The sequence below is a fragment of the Muntiacus reevesi genome, chromosome 2 (genome assembly GCF_963930625.1).
Source record: "Muntiacus reevesi chromosome 2, mMunRee1.1, whole genome shotgun sequence".
Taxonomy (NCBI): Eukaryota; Metazoa; Chordata; class Mammalia; order Artiodactyla; family Cervidae; genus Muntiacus; species Muntiacus reevesi.
Window position 1 is genome coordinate 85,817,857 of NC_089250.1, and position 25,820 is coordinate 85,843,676.

At 42.8% G+C, this 25,820-nt stretch overlaps 1 protein-coding gene across 2 annotated transcripts in view; it reads left to right on the plus strand.

The window, feature by feature from the left end:
- Window positions 1-6,088: 6,088 nt before the first annotated feature.
- B3GALNT2 (beta-1,3-N-acetylgalactosaminyltransferase 2) overlaps window positions 6,089-25,820 on the plus strand; it is a 59,392-nt gene continuing 39,660 nt past the window's right edge. For both annotated transcript variants that reach the window (XM_065922268.1, XM_065922269.1), the window contains exons 1-2: window positions 6,089-6,420; window positions 19,856-20,003. In XM_065922268.1, coding sequence (XP_065778340.1) covers window positions 6,309-6,420; window positions 19,856-20,003 — 260 coding nt within the window. In that variant the 5' untranslated portion in view covers window positions 6,089-6,308. The remainder of the gene's footprint in view (window positions 6,421-19,855; window positions 20,004-25,820) is intronic.

The following is a 25,820-nucleotide window of genomic DNA, read 5'->3' on the forward strand; positions in this document are numbered from 1 at the left end:
CTGGCTAACTGGTCTCTTCAAGGCCCAGCCCTATGTTTTCAAGGGATAGCCTCCTCCGGGGTGCCTTGGGGTGGGTCCAGTGCCTCCTTCTTTTTGCTGCCATCACAGTCCATGGTTCCCTTCTCATAGCACTGCTCACTCTGAATTGCAGTCAGAGTGAGCAAGCCTCGCTGGTTTGCCTCTCCCTAACTCTTATTCTCTGTTATCTTGTTCCCATCTTAGATGACAAGCCCCTTAACTCCACAGACTGTCCACATCATCTCTGCGTTTGACATTTTTTGTTCTTCCCAGTATACAGATTGTCTCTCTCATGATCTTTTTTTGACCAATTTTTTTTTAAATTTAGAAAAATACTTATTTATTTTTGGCTGCACTGGGTCTTGGGTGCAGCATGGGGGCTTTCTCTAGTTGCAGCGAGCTGGGGCTCCTCTCCAGTTGTGGGGCATGGGCTTCTCATCGCGGCGGCTTCTCTTGCTGTGGAGCATGGCCTCTAGGGCGCTCAGCCTCAGTAGTTGCAGCTCACAGGCTTAGCTGCCCTGTGGCATGTGGGATCTTCCTGGACTGCGGATCTGCTGGTGTCCCCTGCATTGCAAGCTGGATTCTTAACCAGTGAACTACCAGGGAAGCCCTTTTGTCAGGGCTTTTTGTTTTTTTTAAATTGAAGTATAGTTGATTTACAATGTTGCATTACTTTCTCTTTTTTAAAAATATTTACTTATTTGGCTGCATGAGGTCTTGGTTGCAGCACTCAAAATTTTCCATCTTCGTTGAGGCATGGGAACTCTAAGTTGCTGCATGCACACTCTTAGCTGTGGCATGCGAGGTCTCAGTTCTGTGGCCGGGAGCCGGAGTCTTAGCCACTGGACCACGAGGGAAGCCCCTGTTGTGTTAATTTCCGCTGTACGGCAGTGTGATTCAGTTATACATAAATAGGCATTCTTTTTTCAATGTTCTTTTCCATTGTAGTTTATCATCTCTTATACGCTTTACTCACTTTAGTCTTAAGTTTATAAGACTAAAAGATAAAAGGTGATAAAAGATAACGAGGAGGTAGAAGGGTGACTGGTCCTGTCAACAGGTGATACAGGCCGCTCTCACTGTGGTGATATCTGAAGATGCTAAAAAGTTACTCATAACTCTGTTATAGGCCTGCCAGACACCAGTGAAGTTTCCCCTGTAGGTTAAAGCATCTTGGTAGTTGGAAGGAACATGGTGATTAGTTAATATATTAGGATGGTTTGGTTTACTCCTCCCTTTAATGCTCACTAATTCTGAACAGCTTTTTAAATACTGCTATTTAATACTACAGTCCGCCCCATTTCAGTCCCACATTCCCAGTTTCCTGTCCCTGTTCTACTTTTCATATTTTCTGTAGCGCATGCTGGTAAAATGTGTTTCTTGATTATATCTATAGTCTGTCTTCTGCCCCCCGCCCCCACCATCACAGGACAGGGACCTTTGTTTTTGTTCATAAATTTATCGCAAGCACCTACAAAATTGCCTGGCACATAGTAGGTGCTAAGTAAGTATTTGACGAATTAATAGATCTGCCTAAATTGGGGATTATACCTCTTTTGGGGTTAGCTCATTATAATTCTTTAATCACACAATGAAAAGTTTAGGATTTTAAGAGAGGCATTTTACAGCCTTTCTGAAGATTAAAAAGCAGGACGCCCTTAGTAACAACCAATTGTTACTTTCTGACAATTTCCTTAGTTAAAATATAGAAAGCAGGTCAGCATGGTAGGGACTTACTTGGTGGTCTAGTGTTAGGACTCTGTGCATCCACTGCAGGGGGCACAGGTTCAATCCCTGGCCTGGGAACTAAGATCCCATGGGTTGTGAGGAGCGACCGAAAAAAAAAATTCTAGACATGACATTATCTCCTTCCTTATTCTGGGACAAGGGCACACTGATTTTGGCGACATATATCCAGGAGCGACAGTGATCACACCCTACTAATTCCATGTTTCCCACAGGATGACAAATTGTTCTTTCTTGTCTTTAGGGCTTTTAGGGGCCATGAAGAATATGTTGGTGCCCTGAAGCCTGAAGAATCCTATGAACAGAGGGGCCTGGCGGACTACACTCCATAGCGTTGCAAAGAGCCAGACACGTCTGAATAACACACACACACAAAGACTCCCCGGACTGTTTAGAATCAGAGTGTGTGTGCGTGTGCGTGTGTGTGCGCGTGTGTACATGTGCATGCATGCGTGTGCGTGCGTGCGTGTGCGCGCTCGCACTCAGTCGGGTGCAACTCTTTACAACCCCAAGAACTGTAGCCTGCCAGGCTCCTCTGTCCATGGAATTTTCCAGGCAAGAACATGGAGCAGGTTGCCATTTCCTACTCCCAAGAGATCTTCCTGACCCAGTGAACTGAACCCATGTCTTTTGCATCTCCTGCATTGGCAGGCAGATTCTCCACCACTGCATGACCTTAGAAATAGTAGTGTTGTTCAAATTTGCCCAGTTTATTGCAGTAGCCTGCATCTAAGGTGACCCTGTGGAAAATTCTTAAAAGAGATGGGAATGCCAGACCACCTTACCTGTCTCTTAAGATACCTGTATGCAGGGTAAGAAGCAACAGTTAGAACCAGACATGGAACAATGGACTGGTTCAAAATTGGGAAAGGAGTACATCAAGGCTATATATTGTCATCCTGCTTACTTAACTTATATGCAGAGTACATCATGCAAAATGCTGGACTGGATGACTCACAAGCTGGAATCAAGATTGCCAGAAGAAATATCAACAACCTCAGAAATGTAGATGTTACCACTCTAATGGCAGAAGGCAAAGAGGAACTATCTTGATGAGGGTGAAGGAGAGTGAAAAGGCTGACTTAAAACTCAACATTCAGAAAACGAAGATCATGGCATTCCCATCCCACCACTTCATGGCAAATAGATGGAGGAAAAGTGGAAACTGATAGATTTTATTTTCTTGGGCTCCAAAATCACTGCAGACAGTGAACACAGCCATGAAATTAAAAGTTACTTGCTCCTTGGAAAAAAGCTGTGACAAAACTAGGCAGCATATTAAGAAGCTAAGAAGCAGAGATATCACTTTGCCAACAAAGATCCATATAGTCAAAACCTAGCACATACATGCCCACTTGGTTTTTCCAGTAGTTATATATAGAATGTGAGATTTGAACCATAAAGAAGGCTGAGTGCCGAAGAATTGATGCTTTCAAACTAATGGTGCTGGAGAAGACTCTTGAGAGTCACTTGGACAGCAAGACGATCAAATCAGTCAGTCCTAAAGGCAATCCTGAATATTCACTGGGAGGACTGATGCTGAAGCTGAAGCTCCAATACGTTGACCACCTGATTTGTGAAGAACTGACTCACTGGAAAAGACCCTGATGATGGGAAAGACTGAGGGCAAGAGGGGAAGAGGGTAACAGAGGATGAGATGGTTGGTTGGCATCACTGACTGAATGGACATGAATTTGAGCAAACTCTGGGAGACGGTGAAGGACAGGGAAGTCTGGCATGCTACAGTTCATGGGGTCATAAAGAGTAAGCAACACCTTAGCAACCAAACAACAACAAAGGTGACCCCCAGTCATCCTTGCCTCCTGGTCTCCGCACTCATGTGGTCCCTCCCACGGTGAATCAAGGCTGGTTTGTGTGACCAATAGAATCTTGCAGAAGTGACCGTGCATGTCATCCAGCATTCATCAAAAAAGGCACTGTGCCATCTACACTGGTCTCTCGGGTCTCCAGCTCTTAGGAAGCAAGCTGCCATGGTGTGGAGACTCTGAGGCAGCTCGTTGGAAAGACCCACTTAGAAAGGTCAAAAGAGAGCACCAATTTGCCAGGCATGGAAGTGAGCCACCCAGGAAGTGGGTTCTCCAGCACCAGTCAAGCCTTCAGATGACCACAGCCCCAGCTGACCTCTGCCTGCAACTTTAGTTGCAAAATTTAGTTCCTCAATTCCTGACCCACAGAAACTGTTCAGTTCAGTTCAGTTGCTCAGTCGTGTCCGACTCTTTGCGACCCCATGAATTGTAGCACGACAGGCTTCCCTGTCCATCACAAACTCCTGGAGTTTACTCAAACTCATGCCTATCGAGTCGGTGATGCCATCCAGCCATCTCATCCTCTGTCGTCCCCTTCTCCTCCCGCCTGTGAGGCATAATAAATGACCGTTGTCATTTTAAGAGTTTTGGAGTAATTTGTTAGGTAGCAAGAGATGACTGCTGCTAAGTCACTTCAGTCGTGTCAGACTCTGCGCAACCCCATAGGCGGTAGATGACTAATGAAGTGAAAGTCGCTCAGTCGTGTCCGACTCTTTGCGACCCCATGGACTATACAGTCCATGGAATTCTCCAGGCCAGCATGCTGGAGTGGGTAGCTGTCACCTTCTCCAGGGGATCTTCCAACCCAGGGATCGAACCCAGGTCTCCCTCACTGCAGGCTGATTTTTCACCAGCTGAGTCACAAGGAAAGCCCAGGAATACTGGAATGGGTAGCCTATCCCTTCTCCAGTGGATCTTCCTGACCCAGGAATCGAACTGGGTCTCCTGCATTGCAGACAGATTCTTTACCAACTGAGCTATCAGGGAAGCCCTTAATAAATAGAGATATAATAAAATGAGACAACTAACAAATATACAAATTCCTTTAAGATGAAAAAATTACTCCTGACCCTATATTAAATTATTTTTATTATTTTACTTAAATAGTACAAACATACAGTATAAACTCCTTAGGCTTATAGCTTTTACACAACAATTAAAACAAATTTTAAACGTAATACAGACCATATTACAAAACAATCAAATAAAAAGTAATTTTAATTACTGAAGTTAAATTGCCACTCACTGAGACTATGGTACTGACGGTGCCTAAGACCTCTCCTCCTGGCCTGTTCAGTGACTTGAATAAATTACCCTTTATCCGTTAAGCCTGTTTGAGTGGATTTTCTGTGGCTTTCAACCAAGGCTTTTTCCAACAGTATGTTGGGTTGGCCAAAATGTTCCTTTGGTTAGTGAGAATGTTTAATAGAGTCCTTGGTAGAAATGAAAAACGCGTGTTTTATTTTTACTTAAACCGAAATTTTTGGTCAACCCCGTAGTTATCTTCTGTTTCCACAACTTGGGAAACCTTAAGAACAAATAAACGGAACACCATAAGCCAGGCGCTCGTTTTCACCCTCTCCGTCTTAACATCGGTAGCTTAACCCTCTCGCCCCTTCACTCACTGCTTCAACCACGGCACTCGTGCGTTAGACCAGAGGCGACGGGCAGCACTTCGTCCCTAGGGAGCGCGGCAGGGGTCCTGCGCACAGAGGTCTCGGAGCCCGCGTTCTCCCGGCTCACGCACTGCAGCAGCTGCGCTTGCTTGCACCTCGTTCTACTTGCAACTTCCCAGCGCCAGTGGAATTTTACCTGGGAACGTGGAATTTTACCCTCGATTGGACCGTCACTGTCGTACTCCACAACTGAACTCCTAGGCGCGATCTTAGTCATACGGAGTTCCTAGAGGACAGGACAGGGCAAAGAGCCGGGTACGCGCTGCACCAGGACTAATACTGGATGATTCACAGCTGATGGCAACTGGGCTGCCTCGCCCCGATCTCCGCGCCCAGGAGACGTCAGCAAGATCCCATCGCCCACACAAGGCTAGCATTCGTCATAAGGAAGCCCTGTGTGATTTAAAGGAAGAGTCTTAAGCCTCTACACCTTAGGCTGTCAGCACACTTCACCTCAGCTGTGTTTCCCTCTCTGGTTAAGGGCGGTCCCGGAGTCCTGGGTGGCCCAGCACTACCTCTGCTCGGCCATCGGGAGGCAGTAGGCCTCGAGGAAGGTTACGGGCAAGCTCTATGTGGGCATGCTCGCGCTTCGCCTTCGCGACGGCCGAGTGACGGAAGCGAGCTCTTGGGATTATGGGAAATATGGTTTATCAGCCCCGGAATGATTGGTGCACTCCTTTCTTGAGCCCAGGGTGGGACTTCAACTCCCGGCTAGCTGTGGGAGCGGGTGGGGCTGCGAGAAGGGGGCGGGGCAAGCGAGAGAAAAGGTAGGCGGGGCTGGGGGAAGGCCCAGCAGAGGAGGCGGGGCTCCGACCGGCTGATCCTCCGCCGCCCGCGGTCGGAGGAACGTGAGTCGCGGGCCCTGGAGCCGAGAGGAACCTAGACGGCGGCGGGCGCGAGGGCGGGTGTCCCCAGAGTGGTCGTGCGGGAGTCGGCCGCTGCCCCTGGGCCTCCCGACTTGCAGGTCCCCTCTCTCTCCACCGGGACGCGGGAGAGCCCGGCGCGCGGCGGGGGCGCGAGGTGGAGCCGGCGGGGGCGGCCAATGCGAAACTGGCTGGTGCTGCTGTGCCCGTGTGTGCTCGGGGCCGCGCTGCACCTCTGGCTGCGGCTGCGCTCCCCGCCGCCCGCCCGCGCCTCGGGGGCTGGCCCGGCAGGTGAGGACCTGGGTCCGGGCCGGGCAGCCCCGAGGCGGGGAGGCCAGCTCCGAGCCTCCCGGCGGCTTCCTTCGCGGATCCCTGGCTGGGGGGAGGGCGGCCCGACGCGAAGGTCCGCAGATGAAACAAACAACCCTCTTTATCCGCGGGGTGTTAACATCGGGCAAACTTGAGGGCGCTTCCCACCTCCCCGCGTTTCCCAATGGCCACAAGGCTGGTGCACGCGACCGCAAGTCCTCCGGCTGTCCCCAGGCCTGGCCCGGGCCGCCCGGCGCCTGTCCGGGAGCAAAGCCCCGTGGGTCCTTCTGCCCCGAGCGGCTGCTGTTCAGCCCAGCGAGGAGCTACCAGGTTGCTTTTTTCCTGCCCAAATTGTTAGTCTTATTCGGTCAAGACTTTTAGGTCTTCGGGCCAGGGATCACGTTTGTGCGTGTTTTAAAAGGTGGCTGGGTTTTGCTTTTAAGGAATAAGTTTGCTTTAAAAAGGTATTGCAGTTTGTATTCTTTGAAAACTCTGATGTAAGTCTGCTGAACAAATTTAGGCATGAAGTAGGGAATGGCTGCGAGTGGAGTTGTTCTGGGAGTTTCCTTTGCAAAGCCTGCTAATGAAACATATACGGTAGTATCGAGTTCTTTAACTATGTTAACTGTTTGCTCTAAAAGTTTTTCTTTCGTGGGAAAACTTTTATGTTCGCTTCACAGCCTGATAAATAGAATGCTTTGCCCACAGCCCAGTGGATTTGCTGTTAATGAATTCCACCGCTTCTAAGACTTAAGGTTTCTTTTTTTTTCTTGTCTTCTTTTTTAAGGGCTTGCCCTAGGACATATTATATAAAGAAGCCTGGAAGGCTGTTGTAAAGATGAGATAATAGTCATTTTGGTTTTTAACTACATTGGGAATTTTTTTCTTACCACTTCTTCCCAAGACAGTTGTTTGCTTGTGCAGTATTTTTAAAGATTAGAATTGAATATTTGCAATCCTGAGATGGCTCTGTGCCTTAACTTAGAAGTAGAAAGTATAGAAACTAATTTGGCAATCCTCAAAGCAGTCTCATTGTTATAATTGGAGTTCTTTATTCTGGTAACACTCTCTTAAAATCCTTTTCTCTTAGACAAGCTACAAGCTCTTTGAAAAGACTATTTGTGTGACCTGAATAGAATTAAGATACTATTTAAATGATTTAATGAAAGTGCAGCATTTCAGGACATTTTACTTAACAGGTTAGGATTTTGTTTTTGTTTTCTTTTTTTAGACTTTTGTAAATGGACCTGAGGAAAGAGTGCTATATATAGAGAGAGCACTATATAATATATATAATGCTCTGTAAGATTCATTGTGTTTGTATTTTACAAGTTTTTTTTTTTTTTGGTTTGATGAGTGAGCTCTACTGGAATTTATTTTTAGAGTGTACTTGGGATATTTATGACCTAAGTATCTTTTAGGGTCCATAAACATGCAAAAACACTGTATTCTTTTAGATGATAGCCATTCTGACAAGTGTGGAGTGATATCTCTCTGTGATTTTGATTTGCACTTCCCTAATGATTAGGGATCTTGAGTGATATCTCTCTGCGATTTTGATTTGCAGTTCCCTAATTAGGGATCTTGAGTGATATCTCTCTGCGATTGTGATTTGCAGTTCCCTAATTAGGGATCTTGAGTGATATCTCTCTGCGATTTTGATTTGCAGTTCCCTAATGATTAGGGATCTTGAGTGATATCTCTCTCTGATTTTGATTTGCAGTTCCCTAATGATTAGGGATCTTGAGTGATATCTCTCTGCGATTTTGATTTGCAGTTCCCTAATGATTAGGGATTTTTTTTTTTTTTTTTTTTTTTATGATTAGGGATCTTGAGTGATACCTCTGTGATTTTGATTTGCAGTTCCCTAATGATTAGGGATCTTGAGTGATATCTCTGTGATTTTGATTTGCAGTTCCCTAATGATTAGGGATCTTGAGTGATACCTCTGTGATTTTGATTTGCAGTTCCCTAATGATTAGGGATCTTGAGTGATATCTCTGTGATTTTGATTTGCAGTTCCCTAATGATTAGGGATCATGAGTGATACCTCTGCGATTTTGATTTGCAGTTCCCTAATGATTAGGGATCTTGAGTGATACCTCTGCGATTTTGATTTGCAGTTCCCTAATGATTAGGGATCTTGAGTGATACCTCTGCGATTTTGATTTGCAGTTCCCTAATGATTAGGGATCTTGAGTGATACCTCTGCGATTTTGATTTGCAGTTCCCTAATGATTAGGGATCTTGAGTGATACCTCTGCGATTTTGATTTGCAGTTCCCTAATGATTAGGGATCTTGAGTGATACCTCTGCGATTTTGATTTGCAGTTCCCTAATGATTAGGGATCTTGAGTGATACCTCTGCGATTTTGATTTGCAGTTCCCTAATGATTAGGGATCTTGAGTGATATCTCTGCGATTTTGACTTGCAGATCCCTAATGATTAGGGATCTTGAGTTATATCTCTGTGATTTTGACTTGCAGATCCCTAATGATTAGGGATCTTGAGTGATCTCTCTGCAATTGTGATTTGCAGTTCCCTAATGATCAGGGATCTTGAGTGATCTCTCTGTGATTGTGATCTGCAGATCCCTAATGATCAGGGATCTTTTCATGTGCCTGTTGACCGTCTGCATTTCCTCTTTGGGAAAGTGTCTCCAGTTCTTCTGCCCATTTTTTAATTGGGTTGCTTTTTGATGGTGAATTGTATGAGCTGTTTATATATGTTGGATGTCAGTCACTCATTGGTCATATTGTTTGTAAATATTTTCTCCTGTTCAGTAGATTGGCTTTTTGATTCTGTCAGTGGTTTCCTTTGGTGTGCAAAAGCTTTTAAGTTTAATTAGATACCATTTGTTTATTTCTGCTTTTATTTCCTTTAGGAGATGTGTCCAAAAACATATTGCTGTGATTTATGGCAAAGAGTGTTCTGCCTGTTTTTTCCTCAAAGAGTTTTATAGTATCTAATCTTACATTAGATTATATGTGAGACTATATACTGTGGTGTTGGAGAAGTCTCTTGAGATCCCTTGGACTGCAAGAAGATTCAACCAGTCAATCCTAAAGGAAATCAGTCCTGAATTTTCATTGGAAGGACTGACGTTGAAGCTGAAACCCCAGTACTTTGGCCACCTGATACGAAGAACTGACTCATTTGAAAAGACCCTGATGCTGGGAAAGATTAAGGGTGGGAGGAGAAGGGGATGACAGAGGATGAGATGGTTGGATGGCATCTCCAACTCGATGGACATGAGTTTGAGTATGCTCCAGGAGTTGGTGATGGACAGGGAGGCCTGGAGTGCTGCGGTCCATGAGGTGGCAAAGAGTCACACACAACTGAGCGGCTGAACTGAACTGAATCTTACATTAGGTCTTTAATCCATTCTGAGTTTATTTTTGTTTATGGTGTTAGAGAATGTTCTGATTTTGTCCTTTTACATGTGGCTGTGCGATTTTCCCAGCACCATTTCCTGAAGAGATTTTTTCCCATTGTCTCATCTTGCCTCCTTTGTCATAGATTATGGACCATAAGTATGTGCGTTTATTTCTGGGCTCTCTCTTCCCACTGATGAGTGTGTCTGGTTTTGTCCCACTACCATACTGTTTTGATGACTGTAGCTTTGTAGTGTAGTCTGAAGTCAGGGAGCCGCATTCCTCCAGCTCTGTTCTTCTTTCTTAAGATTGTTTTGGCTATTTGGGGTCTTTTGTGTTAACAATTATTTGCTCCAGTCTGTAAGTTTTATGGCTTCATGTCCAACCCTCTTGATGCTTGTCTTTGTTCCTGGAGCTCGTCCCACCATGCTCACATTTTCTCATAGTGCTCCCAGCCCCAAAGGCACGCCCTTTGCCCTGAGTCTACACTGGGTCTCTCTTGTCTCTCTTGTGGTACCTTCCACTCAAGAAGCCAGTCTTCCCTGGACCACTCTTGGGGGTAAAGGGGTTACTCCTTCCTAGTTTTTTTTTTTGTTTTTTTTTAAATTCCTGTGGGCTCACCTCAAAGTATTAAAAGTAACTTTGTAAACAGTTTTTTTCTTTTTAAGAGTTAAGTTTTCCCCCCTCCATTAGTTTTGATGCTGCCTTATCTGTCATCTTGTGAGACCAGGCTAGATTAAGGAAAGAGGAAGGAGACCTTGGAAAGGGACACAGCCCTTAGTGAGGAGTTGAGTACTAGTTGTGTAAGTTAACTTTGACTTTAAATGGATATTGTACATCCAGTCAAATAGTACATAGAGTATTTTAATCTAAGTGAAGCCTTGGAGAGTCCTAACTTTTCCTTTTGCACTTTTGGTACTTTTGAAACTAAAAACAATAGAAGCATCTCAATTGCTAAAATTTCCCACAAATCCTTTTCTCATCATGTTGTCACCAGTTCAAACTAAAACATTTGAGCATTTTTACATTTCAGCCCTTATCCCTTAAGCCTAAAGTGAGAGAGAAAACCCAAAAGTTTGTTAGTATTCGTCCCTTGTATTTACATTTTAGGTTTCGTTTTTGTTCTCTTTTCTGCCTCTTTGTCTTCAGTTTCATTAAGTCATGGCAGTATTTTTCAAAAGGGAGATTTATCTCCCCTGAATATTAAAAAAGCCTCTCTAACTTGCAGCTGACTCTACAAATGTTTGAGAGCTGCCTCACTGCCAACTCCTGTTGTAGGTGTGGAATTTAAGCAGTAATCAAGATAATGTCCTTGCCCTCATGCAGTTTACAATTTTGAAGGGAAGACAGAACATAGGAAAGTATTCAATATCATAGGGGAGAGTGATAAGTGTGGTGGCAAAAATAAACCAGCGTAAGAGGACAGAATGGTGTGCTGTTGTGTTAAGGAGAGCAGTCAGGGGAGGTCGCTCGTGGTCACAGTTGTGCAGGAAGCTGAATGCAGCGAGTCAGTGGGTTAGTGTCTGGTGCTGTTCTAACATGGGGCTTTCTAGGTGGTGCTGGTGGTAAAGAACCCGCCTGCCGATGCGGTAGACTTAAGAGACCCGGGTATGATCCCTGGGTCAGGAAGGTTCCCTGGAGGAGGGCACGACAACCCACTCCAGTGTTCTTGCCTCGGGAATCCTCCCGTGGACAGTGGAGCCTGGCAGGCTGCAGTCCATAGGGTCGCAAGGAGTCAGATACGACTGAAGCGACTTAGTACATAGGCACGATGTTCTAAGGACCTTGAACAGGTGAAACCTGGTCAGAGAGAACAGCTGATGAAGAGCAAGCAGCTCTTCTGTTGTGAAATCCCATGCATCTGGGGTGAGGAGAGGACCATGGAGGCACAGACAGCCGTTTGAGCTGGAGAATAACGATACAGGATATCTCGATTTTAATGTGCTGCTTTTGGGTTGTGCCTTAGCAGGAATTAATTTAGCAGTTAACTTAGAAAAGTGATGTGACAAAAGAAGTCTTCTCTCTCTAGGATATTTGGGAAGAAGGAAACCAAGAAAGGAAAGAAGCATAGCCGTTCAACAAATCCTTAGATCGCTGGGTTTTTAGTCTCAGCCCTCAAGGTATTCAGAGTTTGTTAAATGGAAACTGACATGGGGCAAGTAGAAGGTCAAAGACAAATTGAGCTTGCTTAGTAGTTTCACCTAGGGCTGGTTCATCTGAAATGATCCCTAAATGCTAATCTTGTCTCAGCGCTTCTGTGGTTTCCTTATTTATAAGATGATGACCTCATAGGGTTATTGTGAAGATTCTGTTAATAAAACACCCAGAGCACTGCCTGATTTATGGTGAACACTTCGTGAATGTTAGAGAGGAGTGGTAGTTTGATGGAGGCTAATGCCCATGCTAGTGAGATGTTTTTTTGCAGGGGGAGGGGGGTGTCGTCTGAAATTGGTGAGAGCATGCTGGTAGTGTGTATAATGATTGTCCTAATCAGTAGATCTGTGGTGGACTTGCACGTTTTCTTCATTTTCTAGGTTTCTGCCTGTCTGTGGTTGATGTCATCTGAGAGCATGCACATAAGAGTGGAAATTTCAATCTCAGTTTTAAGGATCTTTGAGCTTATCTTGAACACTCAGTTTTGAATTCTACCTGCACTGGTCTTCAATAAAATTTCCGATGTCCACTTTCATTGCAGAGGCTAGCAGATTGCCAGACTCTCAGGGTATACTACATATTAAAGAAGAGAAATAGTCATTGCCTTTGGGGAGCTTTGTGTAGTTTTAATGATTCTTGACATTATGAAGATTTGTTTATTGCTATATGTTTGCCATCTAAAGCAGTGAATGTAGGAAGTGCTCAGTAATTTAAAGGAATGGATCAAGAGGATAAAACTGGCAAAGAATGAATGGATTTGTCATTCATAGACCATCTGTTCACATTCCATGATTTAAATTTTTTACTTATAAAAGTAAAACAAGCTTCTTATAGAAAATTTTGAAATTAGTTTTAAAAAAAAGAAAGAAAAATGATCTATACTGGGCAGTTTTTGAATGTACATACATAAAACAAGTTTGGGGAATTATTTAGCATTAAAATTTTTTTATATATAATGTACATTCAGGAAAGTGCACATAAATGTAAACTTGATGTAATTTCACAAACCGGATTTGTTGTTCAGTTGCTCAGTTGTGTCCGACTTTGCACCCTCATGGACTGCAGCATGTCAGGCTTCCCTGTCCTTCACCATCTCCCGGAGCTTGCTCAAACTCAGGTCCTTCGAGTCCATGATGCCATCCAACCATCTCGTCCTCTGTTGTCCCCTCTCCTCCTGCCTTCAGTCTTTCCGAGCATCAAGGTCTTTTCCAGTGAGTCGGCTTTTTGCATCAGGTGGCCGAAGTATTGGAGCTTCAGCATCACTCCTTCCAATGAATATTCAGGAGTGATTTCCTTTAGGATGGACTGATTGGATCTCCTTGCAGTCCAAGAGAGCCTCAAGAGTCTTTTCCAACACCACAGTTCAAAAGCATCAGTTCTTTGGTGCTCAGTCTTCTTTATGGTCCAGCTCTCACATCCATACATGACTACTGGAAAAACCATAACTTTACTAGACGAACCTTCGTCAGCAAAGTAATGTCTCTGCTTTTTATTATGCTTTCTAGGTTTGTCATAGCTTTTCTTCCAAGGAGCAAGTGTCTTTTAATTTCATGACTGCAGTCACCATCTGCAGTGATTTTGGAGCCCAAGAAAATAAAGTCTGTCACTGTTTCCATTGTTTCTCCATCTGTTTGCTAAGAAGTGATGGGACCAGATGCCATGATCTTAGTTTTCTGAATGTTGAGCTTTAAGCCAGCTTTTTCACTCTCCTCTTTGACTTTCATCAAGAGGCCCTTTAGTTCCTCTTCACTTTCTGCCATAAGGGTGGTGTCACCTGCATATCTAACGTTATTGAGACTTCTCCTGGCAGTCTTGATTCCAGCTTGTGCTTCATCCAGCCCAGCATTTTGCATGATGTACTCTGCATATAAGTTAAGTAAACAGGGTGACAATATACAGCCTTGACATACTTCTGTTCCCAGGCTGTAACCAATGCGTTGTTCTGTGTCCAGTTCTAATACACACTGCATACACCCAGCTAATCCGCACCCAGATTAAAGACAGGAAGACTGCCGACACCTTAGAGGCTTCCTTCGTGCTCCCATGGCCAGGAGTGGTAACAGGATCCTGATCTTTAATGCAGAGATTTGCCGGCTTTATGTGCTTTATGTAGGAATCATGTAGTACATAAGGCTTCCCTGGTGGCTAAGGTGGTAAAGAGTTTGCCTGCAGTGCAGGAGCCATGGGCTTGATTCCAGGGTCAGGAAGACCCCCTGGAGAAGGAAATGGCTCCAGTAGGAAGGAAGTTTCCACTCCGGTATTCTTGCCTGGAGAATTCCATGGACAGAGGAGCCTGGCAGACTATAGTCAGGGAGTCACAAAGAGCTGGACACCACTGCAACTAACACATTCTATGTACACATGTACATAGATCTCAAATGTACATAGATTTCATAACCTGCTTCTCTTAATAAGATGTAGACGATATTTAACGATATGTTTAAAGCATAATGTCGGTGGCTGTGTAGTAGTTTGGCATATGGATACACCATAATTTATGTAACTAGTGCCTTGTTTGTTGTATTCATGTAGTTTGCAGTTTTTCATTATTAAGAAATGACTCTGTGATGAATAGAGATCTTTTAAGGCATCACTGGTTATTTCTTTAAAATGTATTTTTAGCTAAGGACAAAAGTTACAGAGTTCTGAGGTATTTGATGTATCCTGGAGAAATTTCCCGCAGAATACTGTACCAGAGCACATTCCCGTCAGCAGCATAGGAGAGTAGCCTTTTCCTGGTAATAACTGCCTGTATGAAAATACCAACCATCAGGGCATTGTCATTTAAGAAGATACTTGTCAGTTTGAGTGTGAGAGAAGACTGGTGTTTTATTGCTGTCCTTCACACCTGACTTCCAGTGACGTTGAGCTGTTTTTCATAGGTTTATTGGCTCTTTACATTTCTTTTTCTGTGCATTATCTTTTTTTGCCCGTGTTTACTTTTTAGTTTGGGGGTTTTTTTTGTTTGTTTTTTTCCAGTTTTCAGACGTGAGAATCGAACAAGCCACCCTGTGCTTGGAACAGTGAGCAGAGGGTGATGGAAAGTGCAGAAGGGAACTGGAAAGGGGCTGTGTTCTCACGCAGCATCCACTTGGAGGGGTTTGTGTGTTTAATCTTGGTTGCGCCATGCAGCCTGCAGGCTGTTGGTTTCCTGACTACATATCAAACCTGGGCCACAGCAGTGACAGCACTGAATCCTAACCCCCAGGCCACCAGGGAGCTGTCTACTTTGAGTTTTATACTGTATAACACAGTATTCAGAGATCAGTTGCACTGATACACAGTGATGATATGTAGTAGAAGAAACCACAGGCTTTTTTTAAAATTGAGGTATAATTGACCAACAAACCTTAGTTTCATTTGTGCAGCTGAATGATTTGATACATGTGTATATTCTGAAATATATGTAGTTAGCCATAATGTATTTAGTTAACATCTGTTACCACGCATAGTTACAGTTTTCTTTTTCCTGTGATGAGAACTTTGAAGACCTGCTCAGTTTCATAGCATTTAAATACAGTACAGTTTTGTTTTACTTTTTTATGACCCTCCTTGTGGAATCTGTTTTCTGACCAGGGTTTGAACCCAGGCCCCAGCAGTGAAAGCCTGGAATCCTAACCACTAGCCCACCAGGCAACTCTCCACAATACAGTATTATTAACTATTGTCATCATGCTGTACTTTATAACCCTGGAACTTAATTATTATATAACTGGAAGTTTGTACCTTATACCATTATGCCTGCCCCCATCCTCTGGTGAACACCAATCTGTTCTCTATGAATTTGGTGTTTTGTTTTATTAGTCTGTCTTTGTCTGACTTACTTCACTTAGCATAATGCCTGCAGGATCTTGAGTGTTGTTGCAAATGGCAAGATTTCCTTCTTTTTTGTGGCTGAGTAACGTTCCTTTGTGTATAAAGAATCCATTTTCTTCATTCATCCATCAGTGGACACTTAGGTTGCTTTCATATCTTGACTATAGCAAATAATGCTGCAGTGAGCATTCCCATGTTCGCTATCATGCATATCATCTCCATTCATATGTCTTTTCTAGTGGAAGTTTTCATTTCCTTCAGATAAATATCCAGTAGTGGTTTTGCTGGATCGATTGGGAGTTCTATCTTTAATTTTTTGAGAAACCACCATACTATTTTTCATAGTGGCTGCATCAGTTTACATTCCAACCAGCAGTGCACGAGAGTTCCCTCTTCCCCCCATCCTCTCCAACTTGTATTATTTCTTACCTTTTTTATAATAGCCATGCCAGGAAGTGTGGTGATATTTCCTTGTGGTTTTGATTTGCATTTCCCTGATGATTAGTGATTTTTGAGCTCCGTTTCCCTTACCTGATGGCAGGCTGTATGTCTTCTTTGGAAAAATATCTATTCAGATCCTCTGCCCAGTTTTAACTAGGATCCTTTGTTTTTTTGCTGTTGAGTTGTATGAGTTCCTAATGTGTTTTGGATATTAATCAGATATATGATTTGTAAATATCTTCTGTTCAGTTGGTTGCCTGTTCATTTTGTTGATGGTTTCCTTTGCTGTGCAGAAGCTTTTTAGTACGATGTAGTCTTATTTACTTATTTTTGTTGTTACGTTTGCTTTTAGTGTCACATCTAAAAAAATTATTGCAAAGACCACCGTCAAGGAGCTTACTTGCCTGTGTTTTGTTATAGGACTTTTATGGTGTCTGGTCTTACATTCAAGTTTTTAATCCATTTCGAGTTGACTTTTGTGTATAGTGGTAAGTTAGTGGTTCAGTTTCATTCCTTTGCTTGTGGCTGTCCAGTTTTCCCAATATCGTTTACTTAAGAGGCTGTCCTTTCCTTGTGGTATATTCTTGGCTCCTTTGTTGTAATTGAATGGACCATGTATGTGTGGGTTTATTTTTGGGCTCTGTTGTGTTCCATTGATCTGTGTGTCTGTTTTAATGCCAATACTGTACTGTGTTGATTCCCGTAGCTTTATAATATGGTTTGAAGCCAGGCAGTATGGTGTTTCCAGCTACATTCTTCTTTGTCTAGGTTGCTTTGGCTATTCAAGGTCTTTGTGGTTCCATACAAATTTTAGGATTTTTTTTTCTGTTTCTGTGAAAAAATGTCCTTGACGTTTTAATAGAGATTGCACTGAATCTGTTGATTGCTTTAGCTAGTATGGACATCTTAACAATACTAATGCTTCTGATCCATTAGCGTGGGATATCTTTTGCTTTTATGTTTTTCAGTTTATTTCATTAATATTTTATACTTTTCAGTGTACAGGTCTTTTGCCACCTTGGTTAAATTTATTCCTAGGTATTTTATTCTTTTTGATGCAATTAAAATTGCATTTGTTTTCTTAATTTCTCTTTCTGATAGTTTGATATTGTATAGAAATACAGTTGACTTTCGTATATTATATATCCTGTAATCTTACTGAATTTGTTAATTAGTTGTAATAGTTTTTTGGTTGAGTCTTTAGAAAACTGTTTTCCTGGAAGTAGAAGTTCTCTAAAGGCCAAAATCTGCCATGTACTTCTTTTCTGCAAGAAAAAGAGAAATGTATGTGAAGTTACACAGTTCAATAGAAACAACTTAGACATGGATTAGAAGCAGAGAGGATTGGCAGTGGCAGAGAGAGGTGAAATAAGATCAAAAAGTACTTTACAGCGATAATCCGTGAGATTTTCACATACCACATGGTTATCTTTGCGTCTGTTTATTTATTTTTAGAAAAATCTCAAGAGGTCTGGGTGAAACCATTAGGATACCCTTGTAGGTCCAAGTGAAAGATAAGGAACTGAGTTGATGCTTCAGCTAGAATTAATGTCGAGAAAGAGAGATTTGAGAAAAATTTTAAGGAGATTTTGTTACCAAGAAAAGGTTGAATTATGCCTCATGTAATCCATCAATAAAAGATCTATTTTGATTACTGATCCAAAATAAGGTAGTGGTGTTTGGCACTTAAAGAGATGTTTCAGTTATGTTGAAATTTTTGTGCAGCAGCTTTGTTTTCTCATGATGTCAATAATAGGCATTTGGGATACATTTAATTTTTCCTCTAATCTTTTAAAGCTTTTTAATCTTTTGAGAAGACATTTTGAAACAGATGAAACAGAGCATCTAAAGGCTTTTTGGTGTCAGTTTTCTCTGACTAGGAAACTGAGGCACAAGGATTTGAATAGCTTCTTACTGATACTGTGCAGCATATCAGCTATAGAATCAGTCAGTTATGTGTGGATGACTGCATTTGCCTCACTGCTGTCAATAAAATGTACTTACTACCAGTATTTCTTTGATAAAGGAGGAGGAGGGAATGGGTTGTCATTGCTAATTTTACATAAGCATTTAAATCATTCTCCCTTGAAGAAATAACATAGTTTTGTTGTCTTTTGAATAACTAGATCTTATAGGATATAAAACATTGTGTTTAGTGTAGTAACACTCTCTGGCCTTCAGCGATTTATTTTTGAAAACACTTTGGATCAGTTTTCACCACTGGAGAAAGATGAAATGGGATCCCTAGTCAGAGCTATATATAGGCTTTTAGCTTACAAGCTTTGAAACTGCTGATGATAAATAGGGACAAAATATCTTTCTATCTTTTTCTGAGGACAGATTTTTAAAATGTAATCTTGCCCATTAAATGACAATAGAAAATGAGTCATAAATATGACAGTAAAAAAAAAGACTTGTCACTTGATTTTTTTTTTCAAACTAGAAGCGTTTCAGGGACTTCCCTGGCAGTCCAGTGGTTAGGATTCCGGACTTCCATTGCAGGGGGTGTGGGTTCAGTCCTTGGTCAGGGAAGATCCCGTTTGCTCTGTGGTGCAGCCAAAAAGTAAAAGAAAAAGAGAAATGTTATTTCCCCTCTTCATTCTTTAGACTATTTGAGTGATAAATGTTTGCTGCCTGTAGGATTTATTGGCATAAGTAAGGGTTCTGATTCTTCCCAGCATGGTGGTCCTTCAGCTGTATCTCCCACACTAGTCACCAGCATTAATGTGTGGCTGCACCTTTGGAAGCACAGCTGTTGTTACTTGCTTGATTGCTGCGGTTTGCCTGGTACCAAAGCAGGACCTTTATACACATTCTCTCGTTTAATTTTTACAACAACTCTATGAAAAGTGTTATTACACCCATTTCTACTTAAGGAAACTAAAGCATAAGAAGTTAAATAACTTTTATAGCTAAAGAGCCAGGATTCTGACTATAGCTTAATTGGCTCTTGCTGCTTGCTGTTGTGCGGTTTATGCCATATTGACCTTCTGAACTGATTCTCATGAGAAACATCTCACTTGTTTTAAAGAATTTACACACGAGCTGTGCTGTGCTTAGGTGCTCAGTGGTGTCTGACTCTTCTGTGACCCCACAGGCTGTAGCCCACCAGCTCCTCTGTCCATGGGATTTTCCAGGCAAGAATACTGGAGTAGGTTGCTATGCCCTCCTCCTGGGGATCTTCTGAACCCAGGGATTGAACCCAGGTCTCCTGCATTGCAGGCAGATTCTTTACCAGCTGAGCCACCAGGGAAGCGCATGAATGCGGAGTGGGTAGCCTATCCCTTCTCCAGGGGATCTTCCTGACCCAGGGATCGAACCCGGGTCTCCTGCATTGCAGGCGGATTCTTCACCAGCTGAGCCGCCAGGGAAGCCCTACATACATACAGTGTGAGCACAGACACATGTATAGGTATGGAAATAAAGGCTACACCAAAATGTTAGCAGCGGATATCATGGTGAGTTTACGAGTGCTTTAAAAATGTTTTTCTTTGTTTTCTTTGTCTTTTTTTTTTTTTTTACAAGCATCAACATATATTTATATTATTTTGTAATAAGCATTTGTATGCTACATATTGGGCTTAACAGTAATTGAGACATGACATTTCAGCTTATTGTTGCTTATTTCTAGGTCAGTTGGCCTTATTTCCTCAGTGGAAATCTAATCACTATGACGTGGTGGTTGGTGTGCTGTCAGCCCGCAATAACCATCAACTTCGCAATGTGATAAGAAGCACCTGGCTGAAGCATTTAATACAACATCCAGCGTTAAGTCAACGGTAGGTTTCTTGAGTTCACACCTTGCCTGCTGTATTGCGTAAGTGTTCTGAAAAACCTCTTCTTGGATAGTCAGAGCTATTAATTCAGATATGTGGCCTCTTTTTCCCGGGAGAGAGGACTATCCCATTTTGCTTTTTCTCCACATAGTTGAGCCCCAGAAGTAAACTTAACCAGGATTTTAGGCCAAAAGATAGTTGGAGAGGATTATATTCCATATTCAGTGGTTCACATACCTAGTTTTTATAGATACCTAGTTTGGTTGGTTTGTTTGCTTTTTGTTTATTGGCTTTGGGGGTTTTTTGCTTTTATTTAGAAGAATAGTCCTTAAAAGGTTCTGTTTCAGAGTAGTTTTCTATTAGATGAATTTGTTTCTAAATATGCTTCTGACTGACTTCGCAGAGATGCACCTAGTTTATTCTGTTCTGTGGTGGTGTTGAGTTGTGTGTGGTCTACAATTTGTGTAGTTTGCCATCCTCTTTTTTTCTCAGCCACCCTTCCAGACTTGAGCTTTGATAGCACGTCGCATGTTGCTTTTTTTTTAAATTTCATTTTATATTAGAGTACAGTTGCTGTATCTGTTTTTTTAAATATTTACTTATTTGGCTGTTGGGTCTTAGTTGCATTACGCGGGGTCTTTTGTTGCAGTGTGCAGGTTCTCTCGTTGTGGTGCACAGGCTTAGTTTAGTTGCCCCACAGCGTGTGGAATCTTCGTTCCCCAACCAGGCATCGAACCCGAGCGCCTTCCAATGCAAGGCGGATTCTTGGACCACTGGACCATCAGGGGAGTACCAGCATGTCACGTGTTGGCATTAGATGGTTCAGTAATTGGTTAAACGGAGCCCAAGGTCTTTAAGTCTTCTCAGGGAAAGCAGCCTCTGAAGGTTATACAGTGAGGGGCTGGTGAAGGAGAGGCAGAGAAGCCTGGACTCCTGGTGACTTCTCGTCACCGAGAAGCAGAGAAGGCTCTCAGGATCGCACGCAGCTGGCGTGCGTGTGACTGAGCAGCTATACCAGGGAGCTGTGGTTGTGAATTTTCTCATCACCAGTAGTGAAATTTATAGATTTCCTATCTTACTCATAGCAGCTTCCATTTCTTTTCAAGACAGGTTTCTCTAGTTCATGATCAAAATGCTAATAGAAGGGCCTCGGAATCATCACTGCTATAGAACCACCTTGGAAACCTGCACACCTGATTGCCTTTCCCAGCTCAGAAAATAATGACCCCTCTCTCCCAGTTTCTCAGACCAAAAACTTTGGTGTTTGTGTTGTGAATGGAGGCGTAAGTCGCCCTTGTGGGGTCTTTAAGGATCATTCCAACACAGCAGTGGAAATTACACTGGGAATTTCCTGAGGCATAGGAAATGAAAGGATTTATTATGCTCACAGGTCTTAGAGAGAGAGGTCCAACACCCCAACGCAGGAAACCATGTGGGAGGAGCGTCCAGGGAACGGACTCACCCAAGCAGGTGGGGAGCCAAGAGAGAGGGAGGACCCAGCAGCAGGCGCCTTTATTTGGGGTCAGGGAGGAGCGTACAAGCAAAAGGCATGAGGGCGTTTCAGTGCTGGGTTTGAATGTCATTGAATGTCACTAGGTCACTGTCAGGGTCGGGGGTGGCAAGAGGGCGAACAGGTGGCAGGACCAACCTCGTCACCGGAGTGTACCTCGTCATCTGGGCAGGATGCGCACAGCCTGTTGGTGGGAATGTCGAAACCTCGGAAAAATAGGTTTTTGCAATTCATAGTACAGTGTTATCTTGACCCACATCCAGTCTACTAGCGTATCTTCTCAGTGTTTCCTTTCCATCAAATCTGGCAGCCTCTCCCCACCTGCACCACTGCACCACTACACTGGTCCAGGCCACCATCACCCCTCACCTAAATTATTGCAGGATCCTCTGTGTCTGAACTTTTCTGCTTCCACCTTTGATCCTTTATGTTTTATTTTCCATACTGTAGCTAGAGTGAGCCTTTTAAAAATAGTCAAATTATGCCAATTTTCTGCTCATACGCCTCCACTAACTTCTCTTCTTGCTCAGAGTGAAGTCCCAGGTCTCTGTTGTGGCCTTTGGCCTTGTTTGTGTCTGTTCCCCCTGCACTGGGCACATTACTATCTTGAATACCTTAAATGTGCTCCTGCCTCAGGCCCTTTGCACTTGCCATCCCCATGTCTGTGCCGCTTTTCCGCTGCACGTCCTCATGGCTCACTTCCTCACTGACTTCCGGCCTCTGCTTATATGTCACCTTAGCAAGCAGTGCCCTGTTAAACAGTACCATTCCAGCTCTGTCTTCACTTACTGGACTTAACTTTTTCTTATAATACATATCACAAGCTAGCATGTTTATTATACTTAGTTGTATATTTACAAATTTTGTCTTTCCCCACTAGACTATGTTTTATGAGCATAGGGGCGTCAGCTTTCTTCACTGGTGTATTTCTAGCACCTGGAACCTAACTTGGCAGAATAAGACACTCAGCAACTATTGAGGGGATGATTGAGAGCTACATATAAAATGAGTAGGTTTAACATTCAGGCTCTCATCAATAGTTTATTTGATATCATAGCATTAGTGCTTTAAATTAAGTAAGCTTGGTGATTTGTTTTATTAAAATGATGGGATATCTATATAAAAATAGATATTAGCTAAATACTTTTTCCTGGGGCAGAGTAATTTTGTGGACCTGGTAAGACTAAGGTAGCTTAAATTCGGTAAATATCTGCGCTAATTTAACACATTTGTTCATTTCTGTTTATACCTTTATTCTAAACAGCTATATCCTAGCTTGTAAAAAGGATTCTGGCATAATTGGCTGTTAGTAAAAGAAAGCGTTTGCATTTCTGTGGTTATGGCTTACTTTCAAATCTTGTATTTTGCTGAAGGAGCCAGACTCCACATACATTTCAAGGACCCTATTTAATTAAAAACCTTTGTAGTGAAGCTGTAAATTGTCAATTTCTCAAGTGTTTATTACCCTGTGTGCAGGTGGTGTGCTATGTATAGATAAATCCAGTCTAGCCGGAGTCTTTATGGGGGCTTGGAGTTTAGTAGAAGGAAAGAGATGTAGTAGTATAATAAAACGTTATGTGTGCTTTGATATAAGTAAATGTAGAATAGCTTGGAGTGTTTGGGAAACTCCATACATTTCTGTGTGGTTCTGTAAGGCTGGCGTGCAGAGATTATGGAGGAGGGGTTGTATGTGTTTGTGGATGAGTGTGAGAGAGAGCACCGAGGAGGGAAAGAGGGGCAGAGAGAGTGAATATCATGTAAAAAGGGGAGGAGGGAGGGCTTATAACAGAGGTGGGCAGGAGCCAGTGTGTTGAGAGTTCAGGGGGTGGGGGAGACCCATTTAGACAAGGACTGCTAAGGGCTGAGCTAAAGTGGTGACTTTTTAAGAAAATAAGGCTATTGAATGTAGAAAGAGAAAGAGAATGCTAGGATAATTGCTAGCTTTCTAACTTAGAGAATAATGAAATCATCCATCGAGACAAAGAGTACTAGTTGAGAAGAGCAGGTTTCATGAGAAAGGAGCTCAGTTGTAGATTTGTTGAGTTTGAGGTACCTGCAGTCAGGGGTGTGCTGTTAAATTATCCACTGGCTGTCTGAAAAAAAGCATGCTTATTTGTATGTATATGTTTGTTATAAATTTTATTGATACAAAGACTGTGTAGCATATCGTTGACAGAAACTAATGTATATAAAAGTCTCAGACTTCATATAGCCAGTTGATTCTCAGACTGTTTTCATCATTTGCTAGACTTTTGTATCTATAACCAGCTTGTTGCTGCAGTTGACAAGAGTATAATTCTGACATGAATATTTAAAGTGTAAAACTAGAATGGCAACTATGGTATGTGACAAAACTCTGAGTCAGTGAAGTGAGTGACCTATTTGCTGAATCAGATCATACATTTTGAACAATGGAAGGGTATTTCCTCAATTTTTTGTGCTATTCACTGTGGAATGGCCACAAGTTTTCTGTGTGTGGTTTTGTTTTTTTTTTTTTTAAAGCTTTTTATTTTATCATGGAGGATGAGATGGTTGGATGACGTCACTGACTCGATGGACATGAGTTTGAGCAAGCTCCGGGAGTTGGTGGTGGTCAAGGAAGCCTGGCGTGCTTTAGTCCATGGGGTTGCAAAGCATTGGACACAACTGAGCAACTGAACTGAATCTTTATTGGGAGTATAGTTGACTTACAATGTAGTGTTACTCTGTTATACAGCAAAGTGAATCAGTTATACGTGTATCCACAAGTTTTAAGTTTAATCTGCATTACTAACATTTTCTCCATCACTTTAACTCTGGACAGTCAACAGAACAATAAATCAAACCTTTATTTGTAGTGCGTGCCAGTTTCCATGGTGTAAGTATTACCACTGTGGCCAGTTCCAAGCTATGTATGTCTCTAGACGAAGACTTGGGGAAGATAAGCAGTGGCACAGCCTCGTAATCCCCCCGCCACACAGATACAGCAGATAGGCATGACCTCAGGAGCAGAGGTGATAGTGAGACAGTGAAGACGTGATGAATCTGAGCGTTGGTTTCATTTGTTCTTAATATAATGTATTTAATTGTAAGTTTATATAATTTAATTTTTAGTAAAATCTGTGCTTAATAACCAGCTCACAAAATTCTTGAAAATTTTATAGTTGGCTCTCATGGTGCAATGGGAGCAGGCTGTAGCACACAGCTGTTTGTGGGCCGTCTAGCTGAATATGTATGATGAATTTGTGAATCTTTTCCTTAGAAGATGGGTCCAAGCTAGAGATGCTAATTCAGGAATCACTCCCAGGCTGGTTGAAGCCTTAGGAATAAATATTGTCCAGGGAGGGACTTCCCTGGTGGTCCAGTAGTTAAGACTACGCTTCCACTACAGAGGGCTTGGGTTTGATCCCTAGTCGGGGAATTAAAATCCCAAATGCTGTGTGACAAGGCAGAAAAAAAATGTCCAAAGAGAGCAAGGAAAAAGAGTGAGTTGAGTAAGAAGTGATCCACGGGCAAAGCCCTGGGGTGAGGTCCACTCGGTGGACAGGCTGGGCTGGAGGAGCTGGGGAGCCGCCGAGCAGGGCCACGGGAAAAAGGAGGAGAGCTCTCTAAGGAGACCTGCCCCATCCAGGCCCAGGAAAGCCAAGTAGGGGAGGATAAGGAGTGTGGATCTAGCGGCAGGTCGCTAGTTCTATTCGTAGAGAACATCTCTGTGGGAGTGGTGCGTACTGAAACTAAAATTTTTGTGGTATAAAATGAGAAGGGAAAACCAGAGTCTGCAATTTTAGTTGTTCCCTTGTAGGACTTCACTGTAAAGGAAAGAAAGGATGGGGACACGGAAGGAAGGAAGGTGGATAAAGATTAACGTCAGGACTTCATTATATTTATTATGTGTCGGGAAGGAACCGTGGGTTACAGGTGGCTAGTGAAGCAAGATCTCAGAGAGGAGAAGTCCTCTCCTGGGATAGAAAGACTGCTTTTATTATTATTATTTTTAATTAATTTATTTTTTTTTGGCAGTGCTGGGTCTTTGTTGCTGCACGTGGGCTTTATCTAGTTGCGGTGAGCAGGAGCTAATTTCTAGTTGTGGTGCACAGGCATCTCATTGCGTTGGCTTCTCTTGTTGCGACTCATGTGCGATCTTACTGGACCAGAGATCGAATCCATGTTCCCTGCCATGGCCTAGAAAGGCTACTCTTGAGTAAAAGGAGCACTTTCTGAAAGAGAAGGAAGTGAGTGAAGAAGCTTACTGATAGAGACAAGTTTTTAGGTGTGGGCATGAGAAGTTGTCTTTACCATGGCTTGCAGTTAAATGGCCTGAATGTGTGCTG